The sequence below is a fragment of the Mesoplodon mirus genome (assembly GCF_964341445.2).
Source record: "Mesoplodon mirus genome assembly, chromosome: X".
NCBI classification, from domain to species: Eukaryota; Metazoa; Chordata; class Mammalia; order Artiodactyla; family Ziphiidae; genus Mesoplodon; species Mesoplodon mirus.
Window position 1 is genome coordinate 59009711 of NC_138981.1, and position 23633 is coordinate 59033343.

The 23633-nt window shown below is 41.6% G+C and overlaps 1 protein-coding gene and 1 pseudogene across 2 annotated transcripts in view; one reads left to right on the plus strand and one right to left on the minus strand.

Annotated features, from left to right (window-relative positions):
* The first annotated feature begins 4849 nt into the window (after positions 1-4849).
* IGBP1 (immunoglobulin binding protein 1) overlaps positions 4850-23633 on the plus strand; it is a 35090-nt gene continuing 16306 nt past the window's right edge. The window contains exons 1-5 of the mRNA XM_082609876.1: positions 4850-5078; positions 5472-5765; positions 14160-14355; positions 16155-16234; positions 16942-17054. Coding sequence (XP_082466002.1) covers positions 4888-5078; positions 5472-5765; positions 14160-14355; positions 16155-16234; positions 16942-17054 — 874 coding nt within the window. The 5' untranslated portion in view covers positions 4850-4887. The remainder of the gene's footprint in view (positions 5079-5471; positions 5766-14159; positions 14356-16154; positions 16235-16941; positions 17055-23633) is intronic.
* LOC309796624 (ferritin heavy chain-like) lies at positions 17922-18702 on the minus strand (annotated as a pseudogene). The gene has a single exon. The product of its transcript is annotated as a ferritin heavy chain-like (transcript).

A 23633-nucleotide genomic window follows, 5' to 3' on the forward strand; every position in this document is an offset into this window, starting at 1 on the left:
ATGTTGAATGAATTAATTACCTACCTCTTGTTGCTTCCAACTGTAAGTTCCAATAATAGTGAAATGCTTCAAGTTCCCTACACATCCTATCACCATTCAAGACTCAGGTTTGGCATCATCTCCTTTGAGATGTGTCACTCTCAATGTATCACTATAAAATCATATACCACTTTACATTGACTTGTTGTCTGTCTCCCTCACCTGGCAGTTAGAGCTTCGGGAGCAAAGACTATGCACATTTATATCCCAGCAGCTAGCACAGTGGCTGGCACATAATAGGTCCTTAATAAATATTGAATTAAACCAAATGCCTCCCTATTGCTTACAGCACATCAAGTCTACACACTTCTGGCTGACTCCACATCCTCCATAATGTGGGCCAGCCTACTGATTCAGCCTTGCTTCCTTTTACTTTTTAGCACTATCTGTTACATGTTCATTTCCCCTTTCATTCTTCACTAGGTCTGTAATTTCCCCCCTCTTTTGTAGTATAGTATAGTGGTTAAAAGCATGGGCTCTGGAATAGGATCTGGATTCAATGGAGTTGGGTTCAAATCCCGTGGTAAGGGGACACTGAAGGGCCAGTTACTTTAACCTCTCTGAGCCACAATTTCCTCATCTGTAAAATAAGGATATAACAACACCTATTTCTTATGGCAGTTGTAGAGGTTCATTGAGAAAATGCATATAAAATACTTAGCACAGTCATCTGGCAGGAAATGAGCACTCAGAGGAGGTAAGGTATTATTGTTTTGTAATTCATTTAACATTGAGTCCCTACCTAATGACCCCACAGTGTCAGGTGCTGTGCTGAGGTAAACAAAGTCGAACAAGACACTCTCCCTGACCTCAAGGAGCTCTCAGGCTACTGAGAGACAGCTGTGGATAAAGAAAACCATAGTCCAGTACTGTCATAGGGAGATGAATAAAGTGCTGTAAGAGCTAAGAGGAGGGCACCTCACCTGCAGGTAAACGATCAGGAAATGCTTCCTGGAGGAAGTGATCCTTCAGCTAAGTTGTCAGTACTAAATACAAATTTGCCAGGCAGACAGGGAAAGAAGGACATTGCAGGCAGAAGGCACGACCCATGTAAATGCATGAAGGCCTAAGAGGACATGATAGTTTGGAGAACTAGGAGAGTCCGCTAAAGGTGGAGCTTAGGATCCATGGGTGAACAGAATGAACAGAATGAAAAGGATGTCAGCAGCAGGTCAGAAAGGATCAGAAAGTCAGGTATGGAGTTTGACCTTTAACAGAATGCCCCCCTCAGGGCTAAAGTTATTCCCTCCATTCTTACCAAATTCCTATTTGACTATTTGTTCACTGGTCTTTCCCATTGAACTGTGGGCCCCTTAAGGGCTCAAACCCAGTGTCTTGTTCTTTGAATTTCCAGTGCCTAGAATTTAGGTAGCACATAACTAATGTGGAAAGGAAGGGACTTCTGCAAGGTCACACAGCTACTCAGTAGCAGAGGTAGGACTCAATATCAGTCTCCAGAGTGTTTTTAACTGTTTTACCACATTCCTCAGAGTTGGATATAAAAGTAGGAATTTAAATCTTTCATTTAATTCAGTCTTCATTGTACTGGAGTTTTTCCTTTCATGGCTTAATGAACTTCTTGCTACTAGTCAGGCAAATTCAAATCTCAGAAATACTTAGTGAAGATAGTTTGAACACTAGGGATTAAGTCATTATTCCATATATAATTTTTGGCAAGTTACAGCCTGCTCTTGGCTTTACACTGTGCACAATTTGATCTCATCTAGTGTTATTGCTGGCATTACAGGTACAAATATCAGTAGAATATTACTCACTCAAGACAAAACAGCAGTAGGCCAAAGAAGGTCTAAATTGCCAAGCACCTCAATTCAGACAGGCAGGAAAAGGTCTACTATACCATTTCTCTCATGACTCACAAAATTTATCTCAGAGAACAAATCTGTGCTGATCCAAACATGACAAATGAACATCCATCATTTCGATCGGGGAGTCACAACAGGAAATACTTGAAAGGTCATCTCATTTCTATAGCTATGCACAGATTACTTAAAATGCTTTCTACTATTTTCCTGGACTTTAGTTTCTCCCCATTCCGACTCACTCTATATACTGTTGACCTGTTAGTCATCCTAGCTCTATGACTTTGGGCAAGTTACCTAACTTCTCAGGGTCTCAGTTTCTTCATCTGCTAAATGAGGGGGCTGTGCTAGATTAGTGCTTTTTATACTGTGTTACTTAGAGCCCTCGAGTCCCTCAGAAGTGCTTTGGTGCCTTGGGTGCCACTGCACAAGTTGGGGAAAAGATGGGCTGAGTTGGCAGGCTTCTGTGTATCTACTTCAAACACAGCAGCCCTTTTAAAAACTATGGGCCTGTCTAAAATTTGGTTTGGAAAAAGAGTTCTGCTACTACAAAAAGTTTAAGTGACATTATACTTACAAGATTTCTAAGGGCCCTTCTGGTTGCCCTAAACTAGGATTTTAAAAAAAAATCTCTCATACACAACTGGGATTTAATGTGATAAAGTGTTTACACACAGAAACACAATAAATGACTCATTTTTATTATTACTTTTTTTCTAACCACTTTTTAATCTTGGTATTATCTCAGTAAGATGCAATTCAATATTTAAAATGATGATGTGAATATATGATATGCACTCTGAAAGTAACTGGCGATTCTCATGAAGACTGTCATTTTGAAAGCCATAGAAAAATGGCTTACAAAGTTCAAGACCAGATTCAAATTCTGCGTATTTTTTTTTTCTCTTAGGCAACAGTAAAGCTATGTCTTAATCCAAGCAAATGTGCAGGAACAAATTATCTTTAGTCTCACAATTACTGTTTCTAAGTCTCCTTCACAAGTACTATCTTTCTTCTTTGTATTCTTGGCCAAGGCTGACCCTGAAATTTCAGTTTACAAGACTCATTAGAGGTGCCAGGCAAATCAAATTGGTGATTCACCAGAGCTTCCTTTCCTCCTCAGCTTCTAAAGCAGGTTGCAAGGGAAGGCGTATTAGAATCACCTGGGAAGCTTTTTCCACCCACACTTATGCCCCACTCTCCTCTCCTTCTTGCCAAGCACTGGTTTAGCTTGGGGCTTCATTCTGTCCCACATGAAAGGCCTCTCCATCTTTTTAAATCCTACTCAATTTAAGATAGATGGAGTAAAAACAATTGAACTTAGAAGACACTGGCTTTGTCACAACTCGTTGGGCAAGTCACTTATCTGGTCTCAGGTTTTTTTCCTATGATTTTTGAGATCCTCTTCCAACTTTGAAATTCATGGAATTTCATGAATTTCATGAAATGAAATGTCATGTCTAAGAAGCTTTCTGACTACTAACATAAAATGACTTGTCATTTCTTGGGTTTCCAACAACCTATGCAGTACAACATATCCCCTAGTTATATACTGTCCTATATTGCCCTCTAGTTGTTTTTACATGAAAAGTTTTTTCTTCTCAATGATAGTGTAAACTACATTTCGTTTAAAAGCTTATTTTCCAGGGCAGGCAACATGCATTTTACTTAAATTAAATCTCCTAGGACAACTCGGGGTGTGTCTTATGGTAATCAGTACATATTTATATTGATTTGTTCAAAGCAATGAGGTCCCTTCTTTCAAAGTCCTGGAATTATATTTCTACATCAGCGCTGTACAGTAGCTGTTAGCCACAAACGTGGACCCAAAATGTAATTCTAAGTTTTCTAGTAGGCACATTAAAAAAGTGAAAAGACACAAGTGAAATTTTAATCATATGTTTAACCCAATATATACAAAACATTAGCATTTCAACATGTAGTCCGTGTAAAAATTATTGAGATATTTTACATTATTTTTTCGTAATAAGTTCTCAAAATCCGGTGTATATTTTACATTGAAAGCACATCTCAATTCAAAATAGCCACATTCAAGTGCTCAATAGCCCCATGTGGCAAGTGGCTACCGTGTTGAACAGCGCAGTTCTGCGTAATTAAGCTGCTTTCCAAACCGATCACTTATTTTTCTATTGATATAATGACACTGGGCACTTAGTAAGTACCAGGCACTGGGCTAGCCGGAGAGGTGCAAAAGTTAATCAGACTTATAGTGGTAAGGGAGATAGATTTGTAAGTCACTAGCTGTAATACAATGTGGTAGGTGTTCTGATAGAGATGCACAGAAAATTTTCATTTGGCGGGGGAGAGGGGCTCAAGGAAGCTTTCACAGAGGAAGTAACTTTTCAAAGTGTGTGTGTGTGTATAGGAGGGGTGACGGTAACTTTTGAATGTGTGTGTGTGTGTGTAAAAGGGGTTGGTAACAGTAACTTTTAAATGTGTGTGTAGGAGGGGTGAAGCGACGGGAAAGAGAGCAGGCGAGGATTGGCTGGGAGGAACCCAGAGCTCCAGCTGCTGGGTGGACGGAAGCCGGAGGGGGGCGCTACTTGCACGACCCTGGCCGCCCCGGCCCTTCAGGCCAGGGAGAGCCTTGCGAGGTAAGGCGCACGCCTGGCCGACTCCGGAGGCGCGCCCGCGCCTACCCTCTCGCGCCCGCCCTAGCTCCGAATTCAGCCTCGTCACACCCGCGCTTCAGAGCCTACGGCACTGCCCAGACCCGGATCGGCGACGAGTAGCCACGCGAAAAGCAGCACCTAGGGTTTGCTTGTTTGTTTGCGCGTTGTGTGTCTGTAACAGATGCCTACTACTGTTAATAGGCAGCCTGGTAAAATGAGTCTATGGAAACGGTTGCTAGGTTTAGCTAACAGCCGCTTCTGGCAGCTGTCCGACGCTTAGGTAACAATGGAGCCGCTGGACCAATGCTGCGCCCCTTCCGGTTTCGTTGCTGGCAGCCCAGCCCATCCGTCCCAGGGTCGGAAGTGAGGTTTTCCGTGTTCTTCCCTGCCCCAAGATGGCAACAGCCGAAGACGACTTACTGCTGCCGCGGCTCCCCGAGCTATTCGAAACCAGCAAGCAGCTTCTGGACGAAGTGGAAGTCGCGACTGAACCCACCGGCTCCCGGATCATCCAAGATAAGGTGTTCAAGGGGCTGGACCTCCTGAAGAAGGCTGCCGAAATGTTATTGGAGCTCGACTTGTTCAGGTACGGGGAGAGGGTAGTATGACTGAGAATGTAGGTAATAATAGTTACCAAGGGCGGAACCATTGATCCTGGGTGCAGGAGACCTTTAAAACCCGGAGCCTTTCTTTCCTACGTCCCACTACGACCTTGTGTACATTGTTTCCATTCTCCACCTCTCTTCCGAGATACTTAATATCACACAACTCTGCTCCCTAGTGTTGGCTATTTGTATAGGCAGTGGGTGTGAGCGCTCAGCCACTGTCAGTGAAGAAAACTGGCAGCTGTTCCCGGTGCCTCCTCCCTTTGTCCCACCCCCACCCCCACCCCCACCCCAGCCCTTCCCTCCCCCAGGAAGCCAGGGCCACAGTTTGAAGACCCAGGCAGACTTCACAGCCTCCTCTTTGCTCTTTCCAGCCGAAATGAAGATTTGGAAGAGATTGCTTCCACCGATCTGAAGTACCTGATGGTGCCAGCATTTCAAGGAGCATTCGCCATGAAACAAGTCAACCCCAGCAAGCGTCTAGATCATTTGCAGTGGGCTCGAGAACACTTTTTAAACTACTTAACTCAGTGCCAATACTATCATGTGGCAGAGTTTGAGCTGCCCAAAACCAAGACCAACTCTGCTGAAAATAACACTGCTGATTCCTCCATGGCCTATCCTAGCCTCGTTTCTATGGCATCTCAGAGACAGGCTAAAATAGAGAGGTGGGTCATTTGAAGACTGCCCAATGGCAGTGCTGTTGGGGGGGAGGGGTGCATGTTTTTTTTCTGGGGGGGGTGGGAAAAAATGGTGTGTGTCACTCTTTGGGTTCTTATTTAGCATAGGCCCTGGTGAGAGCAAACTCCTGAGTTTTTCAAGAAGCCTCTGCCTTGGTTGAAATGATCATACCTAACTGTCAGACCCCTAGCACCTTATGGTTGCCAACAACAGCAATGTAGTTTAGCACAGTGTTTCCCAGTCTCTCCCACATCACAGCATAGCAATACTCACATGGTACAGTGAGGTAAGTATCTCTGAAGGGCACAAATATCTTGTAGCTATAGTCCATTTATGGTCAATTGATTGAGAAGCTCTGTTCTAACAATAGTGGATCAGGTGTGTAACATCCTGAACTAATCTTAGTGCTGGCATAGCTTCATTATGTGACCTTGAACACCTTGCTTACTCTCTTAGTTTCGTTTTTTAAAAAGAATGCTCATAGTGTTTAGGAGCTATGCTAGGCACTGGGGATTCAAACTGAGTATGGGCGTTTGTATGGATACGGGTGGTCTCTGCCTTGGAGGAGCATACAGTGTGGTGAGGAAAAGAGGCATAGAAACAGTATAAATTACAAAATGATGTGATAGGGAAATGCACAAGGTATCAGGAGAGCAGACAGGAGGGGCACCTAACCAAAGAGGGAGCAGGAGAGAGGAGAAGGCTCCCTGGACGAGGTGACTCCTGTGATGAGTTGTTTAAGGATGCATTGGAGTATCATCTAGAGGAAGAGGAAAGGAGGGCTTTAGCCAGCAGAGATAATAGCATTAGTAAAGCTACAGGGACATTAAAGACCACAGTGCTGGGGTGGGGAACAACTGTAAGCAATTAGGTGATGCTAGAACACAAAGTGGGTGGTGAAGAAGGGGAAAGAATGATGCTGAAGAATGTTGTAGTGTTCAGACCAAGGAGAGCTTGGGGTGTGGGGAAGGTGAAAGGACGACCTTGTTCCTGAGAACTTGGGAAGGGGGTTTGAATCCCAGCTCCAAAATTTAATCATTCTGATTTTGGGTAGGTTGCTTAATCCCTCAGTGCCTTAACTTCCCCAGATGTCAAATTGGATAATAATAGGTCCTATAAAATAGAAGAGAAATGCATAAAAAGCTCTTACCACATTGTCTGATACAGTAAGCACTCAAAGTCAGCTATTGTCATATCTTTGTAGCTGAGTACAGGTCGTGGAATGAGAGACCTGGGTTTGAGACCCAGCTTTACTTATAAGCCATTGGACTTGGGATAGCTTATGTAACCTGTCTGAGCCTCAGGTTTCCTCATATGTGAAGTCTAAGTAACAGTGGTACCTATCATAGGGTTAAGAGGCATTAATAAAATAAACCACATAAAACAGCTAGCACAGTATCTGTTACATAGTAAATATTCTATAAATGTTACCTATTATTAGGCCATGCTGAAGAGCCTGAGATTTGTTTGGTGACTAGGGATCCACTGGAGGTTTTTTTTTTTTTTCCTTAAAGAGTAGCAAGGTCATATTTGCATTTTAACTAGCATACTCTAGCAGCAGTTAGGAAGTATTCTGAGGGAGAAGATTAGATCCAGTTAGGTCACAGAGGTGATGAGACTTTACTACTACAATGGCAGAAGGGATGGAGGGGATATATTTGTTTATAGGGTTGAATCTGCAGAAAACGATCAATTGGTTGTGACAGGTAGGGTAGAATGAAGCAGCAAGGAAGATGTCCATGTTTCTGATGTAGGTGGTGGGTGGCTGTAGAACTCATTGAGATGGGGGAATAGAAGAGGAAGAACAGATAGAGGAGAGTATGAATTGTATATTGAGACATGTTGCATTTAAGGTGCCTAGGAGACATCCAAGTCAAGGTATCTGTAGCATGAAGCTCAGTGGAGAGGCCTGGTCTAGAGAGCTGAAAATTGATTGATTCATTTAACATATTTATTGAGCCTTTACTGTGTGCTAAGTAATGGAGACCCAGACAAAGTCCATGCCCTCATGGAGCTCTTGTTTTGGTGGAGGAGACAAACAGTAAGCTAGTAAATAAAAATGTGATTTTAGGTGGTAAGGGCTTTAAAGAATAATAAAGTATGGTTAAGAGCTAGTGAGTGACAGAGAATGATTTTTGAGGAAATGGGATAGACTGATATGAAGTGGAATTCAGTATCATGTCCTTTGTAAGAAGGTAGGGGCAGCCTGTTGGCATATAACAGGTAGTTTAAACAGTGAATTTGATATCCAAATAATCGTAATATATCCAAAAAAAAAAAAGACTGTAAATGCACTAGAGAGATACAAATGGTGTTGTGGACAAAGACCAGGGAGGGATCACATCTGGTTGGAGGGTTAAGGAAAAGGTTTCGGAATGTAGTAGCATTTGAGGTGAGACTAGAAGGATGCAAATTAAAAATGCAAATTACAGGTTAGCCTGAATGTAAAAGTAATAATACTCATTGTAGAAAGTTGGATAACAGAACATTTTTTAAATTAAAAATAAGTCTTCATCCTAGCACTCAGAGATGAGCTTTTTTAACTATCTGATGCATTTCCTTCCAGATACATAGTTATTTTAGTTAATAAATTTAGAAGAATACCATAAATATAGTTTTTTTATCCTTTTTTTTAAACCTAACATCCTGTTTTGATTTCCCTATGTCTTTTGAAGCCATGGTATTTAATGGTTAAATAGTATTCCAGCTTACAGTCATATCATAATTATTTAAACTAATCTTTTATTGTCAAATGCTTAGCCTGTCTATGGGTTGATTTTTTTTTTCTTCTTTTTCTTTTTTTTTTTATGCGGTACGCGGGCCTCTCGCTGTTGTGGCCTCTCCCGTTGTGGAGCACAGGCTCCGGACGCACAGGCTCAGTGGCCATGGCTCACGAGCCCAGCCGCTCCGCGGCATGTGGGATCCTCCCGGACCGGGGCACGAACCCGTGCCCCCTGCATCAGCAGGTGGACTCTCAACCACTGCGCCACCAGGGAAGCCCTATGGGTTGATTTTTTATTTGCTATTCTAAGTAATGTTATGAGGAAACATAACTGCATCTGTCACTGTTCCTGTAGGACAGATTTCTAGAAGGACCAGTGCCTAAATCAAAAGGTTTGAATATTTTGACTCTTGATGGTAATTATATTGCTTTCCACAATAACAAAGTTTCAAAGTATGTCCCACTGCAACAGTATTGAATGGCAGCGCTTAGAAAATCCAGATGGGCAAGCAGGAAAGATACCTCATTGTTTTGATTTACATTTCTTTGGTTAGAAAGCTTGATCTTTGAACTTTTTATTTTTTATTTTTTTTGCGGTACGCGGGCCTCTCACTGTTGCGGCCTCTCCCGTTGCGGAGCACAGGCTCCAGACGCGCAGGCTCAGCGGCCATGGCTCACGGGCCCAGCCGCTCCGCGGCATGTGGGATCCTCCCAGACCGGGGCACGAACCCGTGTCCCCTGCATCGGCAGGCGGACTCCCAACCACTGCGCCACCAGGGAAGCCCGAACTGCTGGCTTTTTAATCCCCAAATGTGCCCCCGCACTCATGTCTTTACCACCTCAATAAACAGACCACCACTCACCCAGGTTTTAAGCTAGAAACCTAGGAGTTAGCTTCAGTTCCTCCCTTCTGAATTGCCACATCCAGTCCATCAACAAGGCCTGCCAGTTCTAGCTACAAAATGTACCTTATGTCCTTCTGTTTCTCTCTTTCTCCACTATCATACCTTCATCTAGGCCACCAGCATCTCTCACCTGAAATATCCAAGCCATTAACTATAAAGACCTGGATGATCTGGCATCTGCCTCTCTCCAATCTCGTCATATATCATACTCCCCTTGTTCACTAGACTGCTGCCATAATAGCCTTCTTTCAGTTCCGAACAGATCCAGTTCTTTCCTTCTACAGAGTCTTTGTACATGTTGTTCTCTTTGCATGGAATGCTCTTCATTTATCTGTCTTTCTGGGCTTTGTCTTTCTCCCCTACTAGAATGTATACTCCATGAGAGCGGTAGCCATTTCTCTCTTGTTCTCTGTGGTATGTCTAGCACAGGGCTTGGTATATAGAAGGTGCTCAAAAAATATTTATTCTTGACAAGTAGGGGGGAACAACATGAGCAAAAGCCCAAGGCAGGGTAGCTGGAGGTATGTACAGGAAATGGAGAATAGTCTGATTTGGCAGAAGCTAAGAGTAGTATGGTTTGAGGACTGTAAGGAAGTGATGTGTATGGAACATTGAAAAGGAAGAGAGGGGCAGAAAGACAAGTTAACGTGTTATAATAGTACTTCAACTGGGAAGAAGTGATAAAAATGAAGTTAACAACTATCAGAGATATTACTTTTGCAAGAAGCATTTATATGATTAGAAAACAAATTGTTCAAATCCTTATTTAATTTCTGTAAGTCCTCCATCCCCCATCTCATGACTTTACACAGTGAGGCCATCCTACATAAAACACCTAAATGGTGTGTCCTCTCTCTCCCTCAAAACCTGTTTCTTCACGTATCTTCTCTACTCTAATTCCCATCTTTGAGGCGTGAGTGTAAGCCTTGATTAACTGTACCTACATTCTTTTGACAAAAATGGAGAAGTAGAAGCTGGGTAAGCAATGAGTCTAGTTTTAGATTTACTGAATTTAGGTCCTAAAGTGACAACTGGACAGCCATGTCCATAGACAGATGGAAATGTGTAACTAAAACTTATCAGACTGTTTTGCTGCTAGTGCTAAAAATTCAGGAGTGTCACTGGGTGTGGACAGTTTGCCAAGAAAAAACATGTAGAGAGAACAAAAAAGCCAAGGATAAAACCTTGGGGCAAATTAAGGGAGAAGGAAGAGGAAAGAAAGAGCAGAGGTAAGAGACTCAACAAGGTACAGGTAAAAGTACTTATAGAAAGAAGCCTGGGGAAGAGAGAGGACAAATGTCATGTCCTCTTTGAAGCTTCTCTCTACCTGTCTCCCCTCCCAGATACTGTAGCACTTAGTTTATGTTACTTATCAGGCCATAACAGTCTGTTATTTTCTAGACTTGGAACTTCTAAAGGTCAGAGATCTTGACTAATTATATCCTTAGTATCCTAATTATATCATCATATCCTTGGTACCCAACCAGTAACTGGATCATAGTAGGTACTTGAGGTATCTTTGGGAAGGACAGATAGAGTGGTCATCAGAAAGATGGAAACAATATGGTATAGCAGAAAAAGCCTGGGCTTTGGAGTCAGACCTGGGGTGACCAGTCCAATTTCTGCCACCTAGTAGATGGGGCATCATCTAGCCCCCCTTAACCTCAATTTTTCCCATCAGATAACAATATATTGCTGCTTACAAAGCACTTTCATGAATATTGTTCATTTGATCCTCTTGACAGCCCCATGAAGCAGATATTATCCCATTTTAGAAATAAGGAAATGGGCTCTGAGTACTGACTTGTCCAAAGTTACATGGCTGGTAAGTGGCCAGGCTTTAAACTCAGGTCTTCAAATTCCCAGTTCTAGTGCTGTTTAGAAAAGAGAGAAGAGTGGTCATTTGAAAAGACAGAACATGGATTGAGGGAAGGTGTTTCTAGGATAGGGGAAAGGCACTAGTAGGGTGAAAAATTGTAACTGCTAATGACAGGGAGGATGATTGAGTGAGGCTTGGAAGAATGTGGGTGGGGACAGGATTGATAGCCAAAGTGGAATGGTAAAGACAACATTAGCTCCTTAAAGGCAAGAGGAGAGGAGGAAAGGTGAAGCTATAGAGATTTTAAGGTAAAAAGAGAAATTGAATTTCTTCATTGGCTGGCCATCTGGTGAGCATGATGTTGGCATGGAATCCACAAAAGATGAGCAAAAAGATAGCTGAACAAGAGTGACCGTTCCGCTGAAGTTTGATCATATGAATTTGTAGTTGACTCATTTGACACAAATTTGTAATTCGTTACCTCTCTTCAGCAGCTTGGGAACAGAAAAGGGGAATGAATGATGAAAGTGGCCCAGAGTCAGAAGGGTGACAGGCACTGGGGAATTCTAGTGTGATAGGGACTGTTTGCATGCAATGGCTCACCATAGGAAATCTAGAACAGTGACAAAGGTCTAGGACAGTGGTTTACAATCTGTTCCTTCGAGCCCTAAGATTCTACCACAGTGCCTGGGTAGGGGGCATGTTGGGAGCCCTCCTCTGATTTAACCAAGGCGGATTTTATCTTTTATTACTTTCTGGAGTTCCAAATAAGCTCTCATAAGAAGAAAGGGCTCTTCTGCTAAGACAGAAAGGTTTAAAAAACACTGGCCTCAAAGAATAGGAGTTCAGGAACTTAGAAGTCCCAAAGATGACTAGGAGCAAAGTCATAGAAGCAAAGGAAGTAGAGAAGAAGGAAAGACCAGAGAGTGTGACTAGACCGCTTGCATGCAGAGGATGGGGAAGGAAGCACAGGAACCTTATTCAAAGGCCCAGTAGACTAACCAAGAATTTACCCTGGATTACATACATTCTAAGGCCCTGATACATATATATGTGTGTGTGTGTGTGTGTGCGTGTATTTTTTTTTCCTGACTTAGGTACATCCAGGAAAGAGGGTGGGGGTAGAAGTGGCACCAGAGTTAAATGTTCTCAAGTGATATTTGTAATAGCATTCATGAACTAGGAATTGACCTGTGTAGTGTTTTACTCAGAAGGTCACCTGTGATGGTGCTGTGACAGTTATTTGTAACATTATATAAAGTGCCCACTTGTTGATTAAAAAGATCAGAAGAGCCTAAAAGTTTTTATAATAAAGAATGATTCCAGAGCAGAGGTTCTTGACTTTTTGTGGGTCATGGACCTCCTTAACCTCTCCCCAGTAAAAAAAAAAAAAAAAAGAAGAAGAAGCATACACGTAGAACTCTATACAAAATTTGGGGGAGTTCAAGAACACCCCCCCCTCCAAACTCTGTCCGTGGACCTCAGGTTAAGAACTTCAGATTTGGGTGAACACCCACAGAGGAGCGTCTGATTCTGGAGGTCTAGAGTGGGGTTCCAGACATAGATATTTCAAGATACTTCTCTTGGAAGTTGTGGAGTTTTCCCTTGATTCCTCTCTTTGCCTCAAGACCTTACATCCAATAAATCAACAAATACTGTTATATTTTAATTATGTCCACATCTCACCACCTCCCTATTTCAAGTCACTGTCTCTCGCCTGGATTGTGGCAATATCCTCTTAATTGATTTTCCTGCTCCACCCTTGCCTCCCCTGCCCACAGTCTACACACAACAGAGTAGTCCATTAAAAAAAAGTTCATTTCATGTATTCTATTTTAAAGCTTCCAGTGGCTTTCTCTTCTCAAAATATCATGACATTTGATATTTCGTGTATTCTTGGCCTACAGCGTTCTACAAATCATGGCCCTGGCTATCTCTCTGACCTCACTTCCTATTATTCTTCACGTCATGCCAGCCACACTGACCTCCTTGCTATTTCTCAAACATGTCAGGCCAACACTCTCCCACCCCAGGACCTTCATATTTGCTTTTCCCCCTTAGAACACTGTTTCAGATACTGGCATGGCTTCCATCCTTATTTCCTTGAAGTCTTTGCTCAAATGTCATCTCTTCAAAGAAGTCTCTCCTGATCACCCCTACTTTCGCACCATCACTCTATCCACTTTACCTTGCTTTTTTTGCTTCTTCAGAGCACTTCACCACCACCTGACTCATCTATTTCTTTTTGTCTGTCTTCTCACACTAGAATGAAAGCTTCAGGAGAGCAAGGACTTTCTTGTATGCACTGTTGTGTCTCAAGCACTGAGAACAGTACCTGTCACACAATAGGTACTCAGTAAATAGTCCAATGAGTGATAGATGACACACTAGAATACATCTTGAAAAGGGCAGGCAGGGTGGATATGAGTCTTCAAATTATACTAGGATGAGTTAGAGGAGCTGGAAATGTTTTGCCCAGAAGAAAAGAAGAGATTACCATTTTTTAAGCTGTTTCACAAGGAATTCCTGCATCAATGTCAGGTAAATGACCCCTAAGATTCTATGACTATTTGAAGCTGTAATTCCCAAATGGACATTGTATATACTAAGCACCCGACCTAGTAAAGGTTGATGTCATAAAATTACTAAGGCTCTCCCATCTCAAAATATGATGGGAAGAGTTGCTCAGATCAGGTTACCTCGATATTTTTCTGGTTTCAGGATGTATTTCTCAGCTTCTGCTGATCCTTTCCTTGCCTTGTAGTCTTGAGAGAACTGCCTTGGTGGCAAATTCTGAGGTATAGAATCTGTATTTTTGCCTAAATGGAAATCGGTGTACCTGGTCATTTGTAAAGGTAACATTGTATTGTGGCCTTCTTTTGAAGGAACACCTCTTTATTTTTAAGTTCATGGCTAATGTGTTTCTGTGGAACAGATACAAGCAGAAGAAGGAGGTGGAGCATAGGTTGTCTGCACTGAAATCTGCTGTGGAAAGTGGTCAAGCAGATGATGAGCGTGTTCGTGAATATTACCTCCTTCACCTTCGAAGGTGGATTGGTATCAGCTTAGAAGAGATTGAGAGCATTGACCAGGAGATAAAGATCTTGAGAGGAAAAGACTCTTCAAAAGAGGTAAGCCTGGTCACTGCCTATATCGCTGAAAAAGCTACTGTCAGAGATTTGAATCTTCTACAGGAGAGTAATCGAATTAAAATCCTTTTAAGTCTCCATAAAATCATTGTTCTTATTAAGATTAGTGGAGGAAGGCTGAAGGTTCACTAGGATAGCTTTCTTTCTAGTTTATAGTATTGTTTCCCAGTGCTTTCTAACCTGTAACACACTTCCAGTCTTTTGTAATTTTGTGCCATGCCAGGAGGGAGGGAGTCTTCTCTGAAGTGAAAATTGGTTTGGGCTGTGAGCAGTCATGACTGCTGAAGGAAGGCATAGGGAGGTGGGCCTTGAAAACCTGTGCTTGACTGTAATAAACAGGAAGAGGGATAGGATGGGAATGAAGAAGAAGAGTGTAACTGGAAAAGAGAGAAAAGAGTAAAAAGAAGATAAAGCAAAAGACATGGAATGTGTTTAGGTTGGGGGAGAAACCAGGATTTAACCTTACACAATGATACACTCTCACACCTTAGGTCACCCAAGTATGAAACACAGCAAGGACATCTCTGCACAAAATGTCAGGCATATTGGTAAAGAAAACTTGCTGTAACCCCACTTTGGCTGTCTCTGAAGATCATAACTGTGTTTTGGAGCTGCTACTTCAAAATATTAGGCTCTGCTGCCACTTATTTTTTGGTTCCGAATATAACATGAATTGAGTTGAATTTATCAGTTAGTCGCAGGCATTTAAGTCCTCAGAGAAACCTCTTGCTAATTCGATTTCCACTAATTAGCCCAGGAGCTTTTGCCTCAGGGTAACATCAACCTAGTTTCTCCTGTGAAGGGATCAAAGAATGAACAATTAGTATTCTAAAGCCTTAAGGCCCCTTGGGCATATCTAGATGAGTGGTTTTCAAGCATCATGAGGCTGAACTCCTCTGGATCCTCCCATCTCCTTAGTTTTTTTTGTTTTTTTTTTTTTTTTTTTGCGGTACACGGGCCTCTCACTGTTGTGGCTTCTCCCGTTGCGGAGCACAGGCTCCAGACTCGCAGGCTCAGCGGCCATGGCTCACGGGCCTAGCCGCTCCGCAGCATGTGGGATCTTCCCGGACCGGGGCACGAACCCGTGACCCCTGCATCAGCAGGCGGACTCTCAACCACTGTGCCACCAGGGAAGCCCGCCAGTTTTTTGTTTTTATACTTTCTCATTTGGTATTGGGATTGGCTCTGGAAGTGATGGAGTTTAGAACCAAGTGAACATCTTTTCTTGACCATAGTTTGTTTTGGTGTGCCCCTGGACAGCCAAGTTTCCTTGAAACATTTCTGTGCACCTATATATGAAAAATACTAACCCATTCTTCCCCCCCTTGCATTTAGGAACATCCACTTCTAAAACACCCTAGGGAGCTCATGACAATTAATAGCAAAATTACATTGGACAGGGTTTTAGCAGAAGGGTCTTCATAATTCAACTTTAGCACTGAAGGCCAGGCTAAGGAAAGGGGCTTCAAATTCAGCTCAAGGGTTTTAGATGGAACAGGGAAGAAGGCTTTGGAATCTTCCTCTTTGGAGGGGAGTATTTTAAAGTCAAGTAATTTTTCACTTGTGGTGAAATGATTCCTGGGAGAGCTTTCTCTTCCTCCCTTTCCAGCAAGATACTTGGGCCACCTCAGGAGAGCTAACCAACCTCCACCATTAGTATTCTGCAGATATATCTTAGAGACTGATAAATAGGGCTTTTTAAGCACCTAAAGACATAAGAGCCTGCATAGTAGGGTGGGCAGAATGACAAGTACACTTCTGATAATTAATTTCCTTTTTAGGCATCAACTTCTCACTCATCTCATCGGGACAGGCCTCCAATGAAACCGTTTGTTCTCACTCGGAACATGGCCCAAGCCAAGTAGGTAGTATTAAAAAGTGGATTGCCTTTGCAAGCCCCCTGCTTTTATGGTTCATTTACAGTGCATGAGTACCAGAAGGTAATGGCTTCACCTGGGGAGGCTGTTCTTTCATCAGAGGTATCTCCTCTGATACTTTCTCTGTCTGTCTTCATCAGACATTTCCCTCACAAACTCGAGCTTAAAAATAGTCTAGAAAGGAAACCAACAAAAATTAATTAATTAACTAATTAAAAACAGAAAGAAGAATCTAAGGGAGAATTGTAGACCTTAAAATTGTTTCCCACTGTTTCCTTCAGCTACAGTTCTCAAAAGGACATGTTTGCCTATCTAGGTTTTAATTCTGAGTTTGGGGATGCTTTTCCATAGGGTGGCAGAAGAGTCTTCTTCCTCTGTGTATCTTTTATACCCTCCAGGTATAAATACTCCTTCCATCGTATCATCACTCCTCTGTGGGGCATTAGCCTCCAGGATTGCTTACTGGGAGATGATTCTGGGCTATTTATCTTCTCATGAAAGCTCTTGCCTTTAATTCTCCTTCCTGGATGCCTCTTTTTACATATCCTAACAGGAGTTTGCACAAATCCTCAGAAGATAGCTGGGTAGGGGAACAAGGATGAAATAGACACAGGCTTTATCACTAAAGAGAAGAGGCTTTTTAATAGAGCTGTTTATGTTTACTTTTCTAAATGCAGTGTTATTCTTGCAGAGTATTTGGAGCTGGTTATCCAAGTCTGGCATCTATGACAGTGAATGACTGGTATGAACAGCATCGGAAACTTGGAGCATTACCTGATCAGGGTATAGCCAAGAAAACATCAGGTATGGAGGGGTGGAAGGAGAGTAGTTATACTACTACACTACCGGTCCCTAACTCTCGAGCAATTAAATTCAGACCAAGTATTGCTGCCCTTCAGAAGCAAAAGAAATCTGGACAAAGATTCTGTGTAATAGAAAGTTTCTAGTCAGTATTTTATTTCATTTATTATTAAAATAAATAGCACATGATTTTGGGAGGATGGGGGCAGTGGGACAGCAGAGTTTTTTAATTTCTCCAAATATCATGGCATAAAAACATACTGAGCAGCTAGATAGCAAAGCCAAAAATCCATAAATAGCAGTTCTGCTTCTGGTAACAGCAGAGTAGGTTGTATCAGGCCAACCCCTCCTATAGATAACAATTACAGACTGAACAGAATATAACAAAACAGCTATCTGAAGGCCCTGAGAGTGACCAAAATCAGACATAGACTGTAGGGCAGTCAACACTTATATAAGAAGGGAATGGTACTTGGAACTTCTTGAGGGCAAGGACTTTGGCTTACTGTGTTCTTGGTGCTCAGTTTGGTAATTAGATCATGGTAGGTACTTGGAGGTGTGTTTGGGAGGGAAAGGTGGAGCTGGTAGTCGTTAGAAAGATGGAAGCAATATGGCACAGCAGAAAAAGCACGGACAGATCTGGAGTAACCAATTACTCCTACCACTTAGATAGGACATCATCTAGCCCCTCTGAGCCTATTTTCTTTATCTCATGTATTATCTCACTTGATACTCTTAACAACCCCATGAAGCAAACATTCTTACTCCCATTTTATTTATTTATTTATTATTTGGGCAGGGGTACCAAATTACTTCATTTGAAGGAATGGTACTAAGGAAAGGACTTGTAGATGTTTTGGTACAACTTACAGAAAAGATAAAGGTAACCCAAACATGCATGCACTGCCTTGGTGACCAGGGAAGTCACCCCTGTGGCTACGAGAAGCCAGCCTAAGGCTTAGCTCTCATTATCACTATTTCCCAGGGTGTGCTTATCAAAGAGATACTGTGCCATGCCAGATGCGGGGGGCCCCCATCGTGCACAAGTTGGTTACGTGGTCACCCAATTCTTTAATGGATTTCACCTGCTCATTCAGATAATGAGTCTCAATGAAGTCACACAAATGGGGGTCATTTTTCTCAGTGGCCAGTTTGTGCAGTTCCAGTAGTGACTGATTCACACTTTTTTCCAAGTGTAGCGCACATTCTATTGCATTCAGCCCATTATCCCAGTCATCACAGTCTGGTTTCTTGATATCCTGAAGGAAGATTCGGCCACCCCGTTGGTTCTGCAGCTTCATCAGTTTCTCAGCATGTTCCCTCTCCTCACAAGATTGGTGAAGAAAGTATTTGGCAAAGTTCTTCAAAGCCACATCATCACGGTCAAAATACTACGACATGGACAGGCAGATGTAGGAGGCGTAGAGCTCCAGGTTGATCTGGAGGTTGATGGCGGCCTCCGAGTCCTGGTGGTAGTTCTGGCGCACCTGCGAGGGGGACGCGGTCGTCATGGCGGGCGGCTGAGGTGAAGCGGTGGCGGTGGCTGCACGGCGCTGTAACGGCGGCGGGGACCTTGGGGCGGTCGGAGGGTGCTGTGAGGTGGTGGCGAGGGCTGGCTCTGAGCGGCCGGCCGGAGCGGGAGATGAGCGCCGGGTTCCATCCAAGCACTGTTGAAGCAGGAAACCACGGCGACTCTCTGCGAGGACTGTGTTTACTCCCATTTTAGAATGAGGAAATGGTGTCTGAGAACTAACCCAAAGTAAACATAGCTAGAAAGTGGACAGGCTAGGATGTTAATACAGGCCCTAAAATTCCCACTTCCAATGCTATTTCCACTGTAGCAAAGAGAAGAGTGGTCATTTGAAAAGGTTTCCTGTTTTTTTTATAGCTTTTCACCCATGGGCAGGCTGCACTTGCTGTAATATGGAGGTAGGTAAAACTTGGATAGAAACCAGTCTTATCGGATGAGGAAGGAGAGAACTGAGTTCAGGGTGACTGTAGCAACTGAAACCTGAGAAGATATCCCAGGAGAGAACCACAGAGGAGGAGCCCTAATTGTATAAAGCCTGTCCAAATCTCTGGCAGACTACTAAGCTATACAGGATTGACTCCAAGCACCCTCGATAGAGCTAAAATAACTGAATGGATAATCCAGCTACTGCCCAATGCAGAGGAAACAGAATTTGGAATTTTCGTTCTAGACAAATGAAAACTAACTGAAATGAAAAATCAGTACTTTTTAGAGGAACAAAACAGAATTCATAATCTCTACAACATAACCATTCACAAAGTCTGGGATTCAGTCCTCAACTACTATACGTACAGGAAAAAAAAAGAAAGAAAATGTGACTTATACTCAAGAGGAAAAGCAATCAATGAAAACCAACCCCAAGATGACTCAGATGTTGAAATTAGCAGATAAGGACTTTAAAGCAGCTTATTTCTATGCTCAAGGGCATAGGGGAAAATATACTTGTAATGAATGAAAAGTTAAGAAATCTCAGAGAAGTAGAAACTATGCACAAAAAATTGTGGAGCTGAAAAATACAATATCTGAAGTTTAAAAATCAAACCAGACTCAGATACAGACAAAAACATGGGTGGTTGCCACAGGAGTGGGAGGTTGGAGAGGGGAAATAGGTGAAGGGGATTAAGAGCTATAAACCTCTAGTTATAAAATAAATAAAGCCATAGGGGTGTAATATACAGCATAAGAAATGTGGTCAATAATATTGTGATAACTTTGTGTAGGGACAGATGGTTACCAGATTTATGGTGGTGATCATTTCATAATGTATGCAAATGTCAAACCACTGTAATGCACCTGAAACTAACATAACATTGTATATCAACTATATTTCAATTTTTAAAAATTGGATGAGATTAATAGCAGATTGGCAATGACAGGAGAAAGGGTTGGTTAACTTGAAATAAGGCAATCTGAAGAAAAAAAAAAGACTGGTTAAAAACGAAGAGCCTCAATGACCTGTGGAACAATGTAAAAAGGTCTACCATATGTACAATTGGAATACCAGTAGGAGAGAAGAAAGAGAGAGAAGGGGCCATTAAAAAAAATTGAAGGAATGATGGCTGAAATGTTCCCCAAATCTGTGAAACACAAATTTAGAAATTTAGAAATAGCAGTAAGCCCTAACTAAGCAGGTTTTAAATACAGTGAAAACCAAGCCTAGGGACATCATAGTCAAACTGCCGAAAACAAAAGAAAAAGAGAATCTTAAAAGCAGCCAGAGATAAAGTACATATTACACACAGAAGAACAGTGATATGAATTGTTGTCACCTTGCCATTTGAAACAGTGGGTCCCAGAGATAGTGAAGTAATGCCTCAATTAAACACCCCAATTTTATTTATTTATTTATTTAATTTTTCATTGTGTTGGGTCTTCGTTGCTGTGCGCGGGCTTTCTCTAGTTGCATTGAGTGAGGGCTACTCTTTGTTACGGTGCATGGGCTTCTCATTGCGGTGGCTTCTCTTGTTGCGGAGCACAGGCTCTAGGCGCTTGGGCTTCAGTAATTGTGGCACGCCGGCTCCATAGTTGTGGCACAGGGGCTTAGTTGCTCTGCGGCACGTTAGATCTTCCCAGACCAGGGCTCGAACCCGTATCCCCTGTGTTGGCAGGCAGATTCTTAACCACTGAGCCACCAGGGAAGTCCCTAAACACCCCAATTTAAAAATGAGTAAAAGACCTTAGACACCTCACCAAAGAAGATTATATAGAGGGGAAATAAGCATATGAAAAGATGCCCAACATCATATGTCATTAGGGAATTGCAAATTAAAACAACAGTGATCCCACTACACCCCTATAAGAATGGCCAAAATCCAAAATACTGACAACACCAAATGCTGGCATGGCTAATGGAGCAACAGGAACTGTCATTCATTGTTGGTGGGAATGTAAAATGGTACAGACACTTTGGAAGACAGTTTGTCAGAAGTAAACATTCTCTTACCATACTATCAAGCAGTCATGCTCCTTGGTATTTACCCAAATGAGTTGAAGTTAGGTCCACACAAAAATTGCACACAAATGTTTATAGCAGCTTTATTCATAATTGCCAACATTTGGAAGCAACCAAGATGCCCTCAGTAGGCAAATGGATAAACTGTGGTACATACAGACAATGGAATAATATTCATTGCTAAAAACAAATGAGCTATCAAGACATAAAAAGACATGGAGGAACCTTAAATACATATTACTAAGTGAAAGAAGCTAATCTGAAAAGGCTACATACTGTATGATTCCAGCCACATGACATTCTGGAAAATGCAAAACTATGGAGAGAGTAAAAGGGTTATTGGTTGCCAGGGATTAGAGGAAAAGGAGGGATGAATAGGTAAAACACAGAGGATTTGGGGGGCAGGTAGACTATTAGTATGATGCTGTAATGGTGAATATATGTCATTATACATTTGCCCAAATCCATAGAATGTACAACACCAAGAGTGAACCCTAATGTAAACTGTGGACTTTGCATGATAATGATGCATCAGTGTAGGTTCATTGATTATAACAAATGTACCACTGCGGCTCGATGTTGATAGTGGGGGGAGGCTGTGTCTGTGTGGGGCAGGGTGTATATAGGAATGCTGTGTTCTTTTCATTCAGTTTTACTGTATACCTAAAACTGCTCTAAAACTAAGGTCTATTTTTTAAAAATAATGCAAAGAGAGAAAGCTATAAAGTCAATGGAGAAATTAAAAGGGAGGAAGGCAAGAAAGAATGGAGAAACAAAAAACAGATGAGATGAACAGAAAACCAATAGCAGAATGGTAAATCCCAATCCAGCCATGTCAGTAATTATGTTAAATATAAATGGGAAAAAATATATATATATATAAATGGAATAAACCTTCAAATTAGAAATCAGAGATTGATTACCAGACTCAACTGCATGCTGTCTACAAGAGGTGCATTCTACTTGTTTTTTAATTGAAGTATAGTTGATTTACAATATTAGTTTCAGGTATACAGCAAAATGATTCAGTATTTTTGTAAATTATGCTCCATTATAAGTTATTATAAGATAATGAGTATCATTCCCTGTGCTATATAGTATATCCTTCTTGATTATCTATATTATACATAGTAGTTTGTATCTGTTGATCCCATACCCCTAATTTGTCCCTCCCCACTTTCCTCTGCCCCCTTTGGTAGCCACAAGTTTGTTTTCTGTATCTGTGAGTCTGTTTTTCATATCCGTTCATTTGTATTACTTTTTAGATTCCACATATAAGTGATATCACACAGTATTTGTCTTTTTCTGTCTGACTTATTTCACTAAGCATAATACCCTCTAGGTCCATCCATGTTGCTGCAAATTGCAGAATTTCATTCTTTTTTATGGCTGAGTAATAGTCCATTCTCTGTGTGTATGTATGTATACATATATACATATATATATACCACATCGTCTTTATCCATTCGTCTGTTGATGGACACTTGGGTTGCTTCCATCTCTTGGCTATTGTAAGTAGTGCTGCTATAAACATTGGGGTGCATGTATCTTTTCGAATTAGTGTTTTCCTTTTTTCTAGATATATACCTAGGAGTGGAATTGCTGGATCATATGGTAGTTCTGTTTTTCGTTTTTTGAGGAACCTCCATACTGTTTTCCGTAGTGGCTGCACCAATTTACATTCTTATCAACAGTGTACAAGGGTTCCCTTTTCTTCACATCCTCTCCAACATTTGTTATTTATAGACTTTTTGATGATAGCCATTCTGACAGGTGTGAGGTAATACCTAATTGTGGTTTTGATTTGCGTTTTTCTAATAATTAGTGATGTTGAGAATCTTTTCATGTGCCTGTTAGCCATCTGTATGTCTTTGGAAAACTGTCTCTTCAGGTCTTCTGCCCACTTATTGGGTTGTTTGTTTTTTTGATGATGAATTGTATGAGCTGTTCATAATATTTTGGATAGTAATCCCTTATGGGTCACATCAGTTATAAATATTTGTTCCCACTGTGTAGGTTGTCTTTTCATTTTGTCAATATTTTCCCTTGCTGTGTAAAAGCTTTTGAGTTTAATTATGTCCATTTGTTTAGTTTTGCTTTTACTTCTTTTGCCTTAGGAGACAGAGCCAAAAAAAATATTGCTACAATTATGTCAGAGTGTTCTGCCTATATTCTCTTCTAGGAGTTTTATGGTTTCAGGTCTTATATTTAGGTCTCCTAATCCATTTTGAGTTCATTTTTGTATATGGTGTGAGGGACTGTTCTAATCTCATTGTTTTACATGTAGCTCTCCAATTTTCCCAGCACCACTTGTTGAAGAGACTGCCTTTTCTTCATTGTATATTCTTGCCTCTTTTGTCATAGATTAATTGACCATAGCCTATTTCTGGGCTCTCTGTTCTGTTCCATTAATCTGTGTGTCTGTTTTCGTGCCAGTACCATGCTGTTTTGATTACTGTAGCTTTGTAGTATAGTCTGAAGTCTGGGAGCATTATACCTCTGGCTTTGTTCTTTTTCCTCAAGATTGCTTTGGCAATTCAGGATCTTTTGTGGTTCCATATGAATTTTAGGGTTATTTGCTCTAGTCCTGTGAAAAATA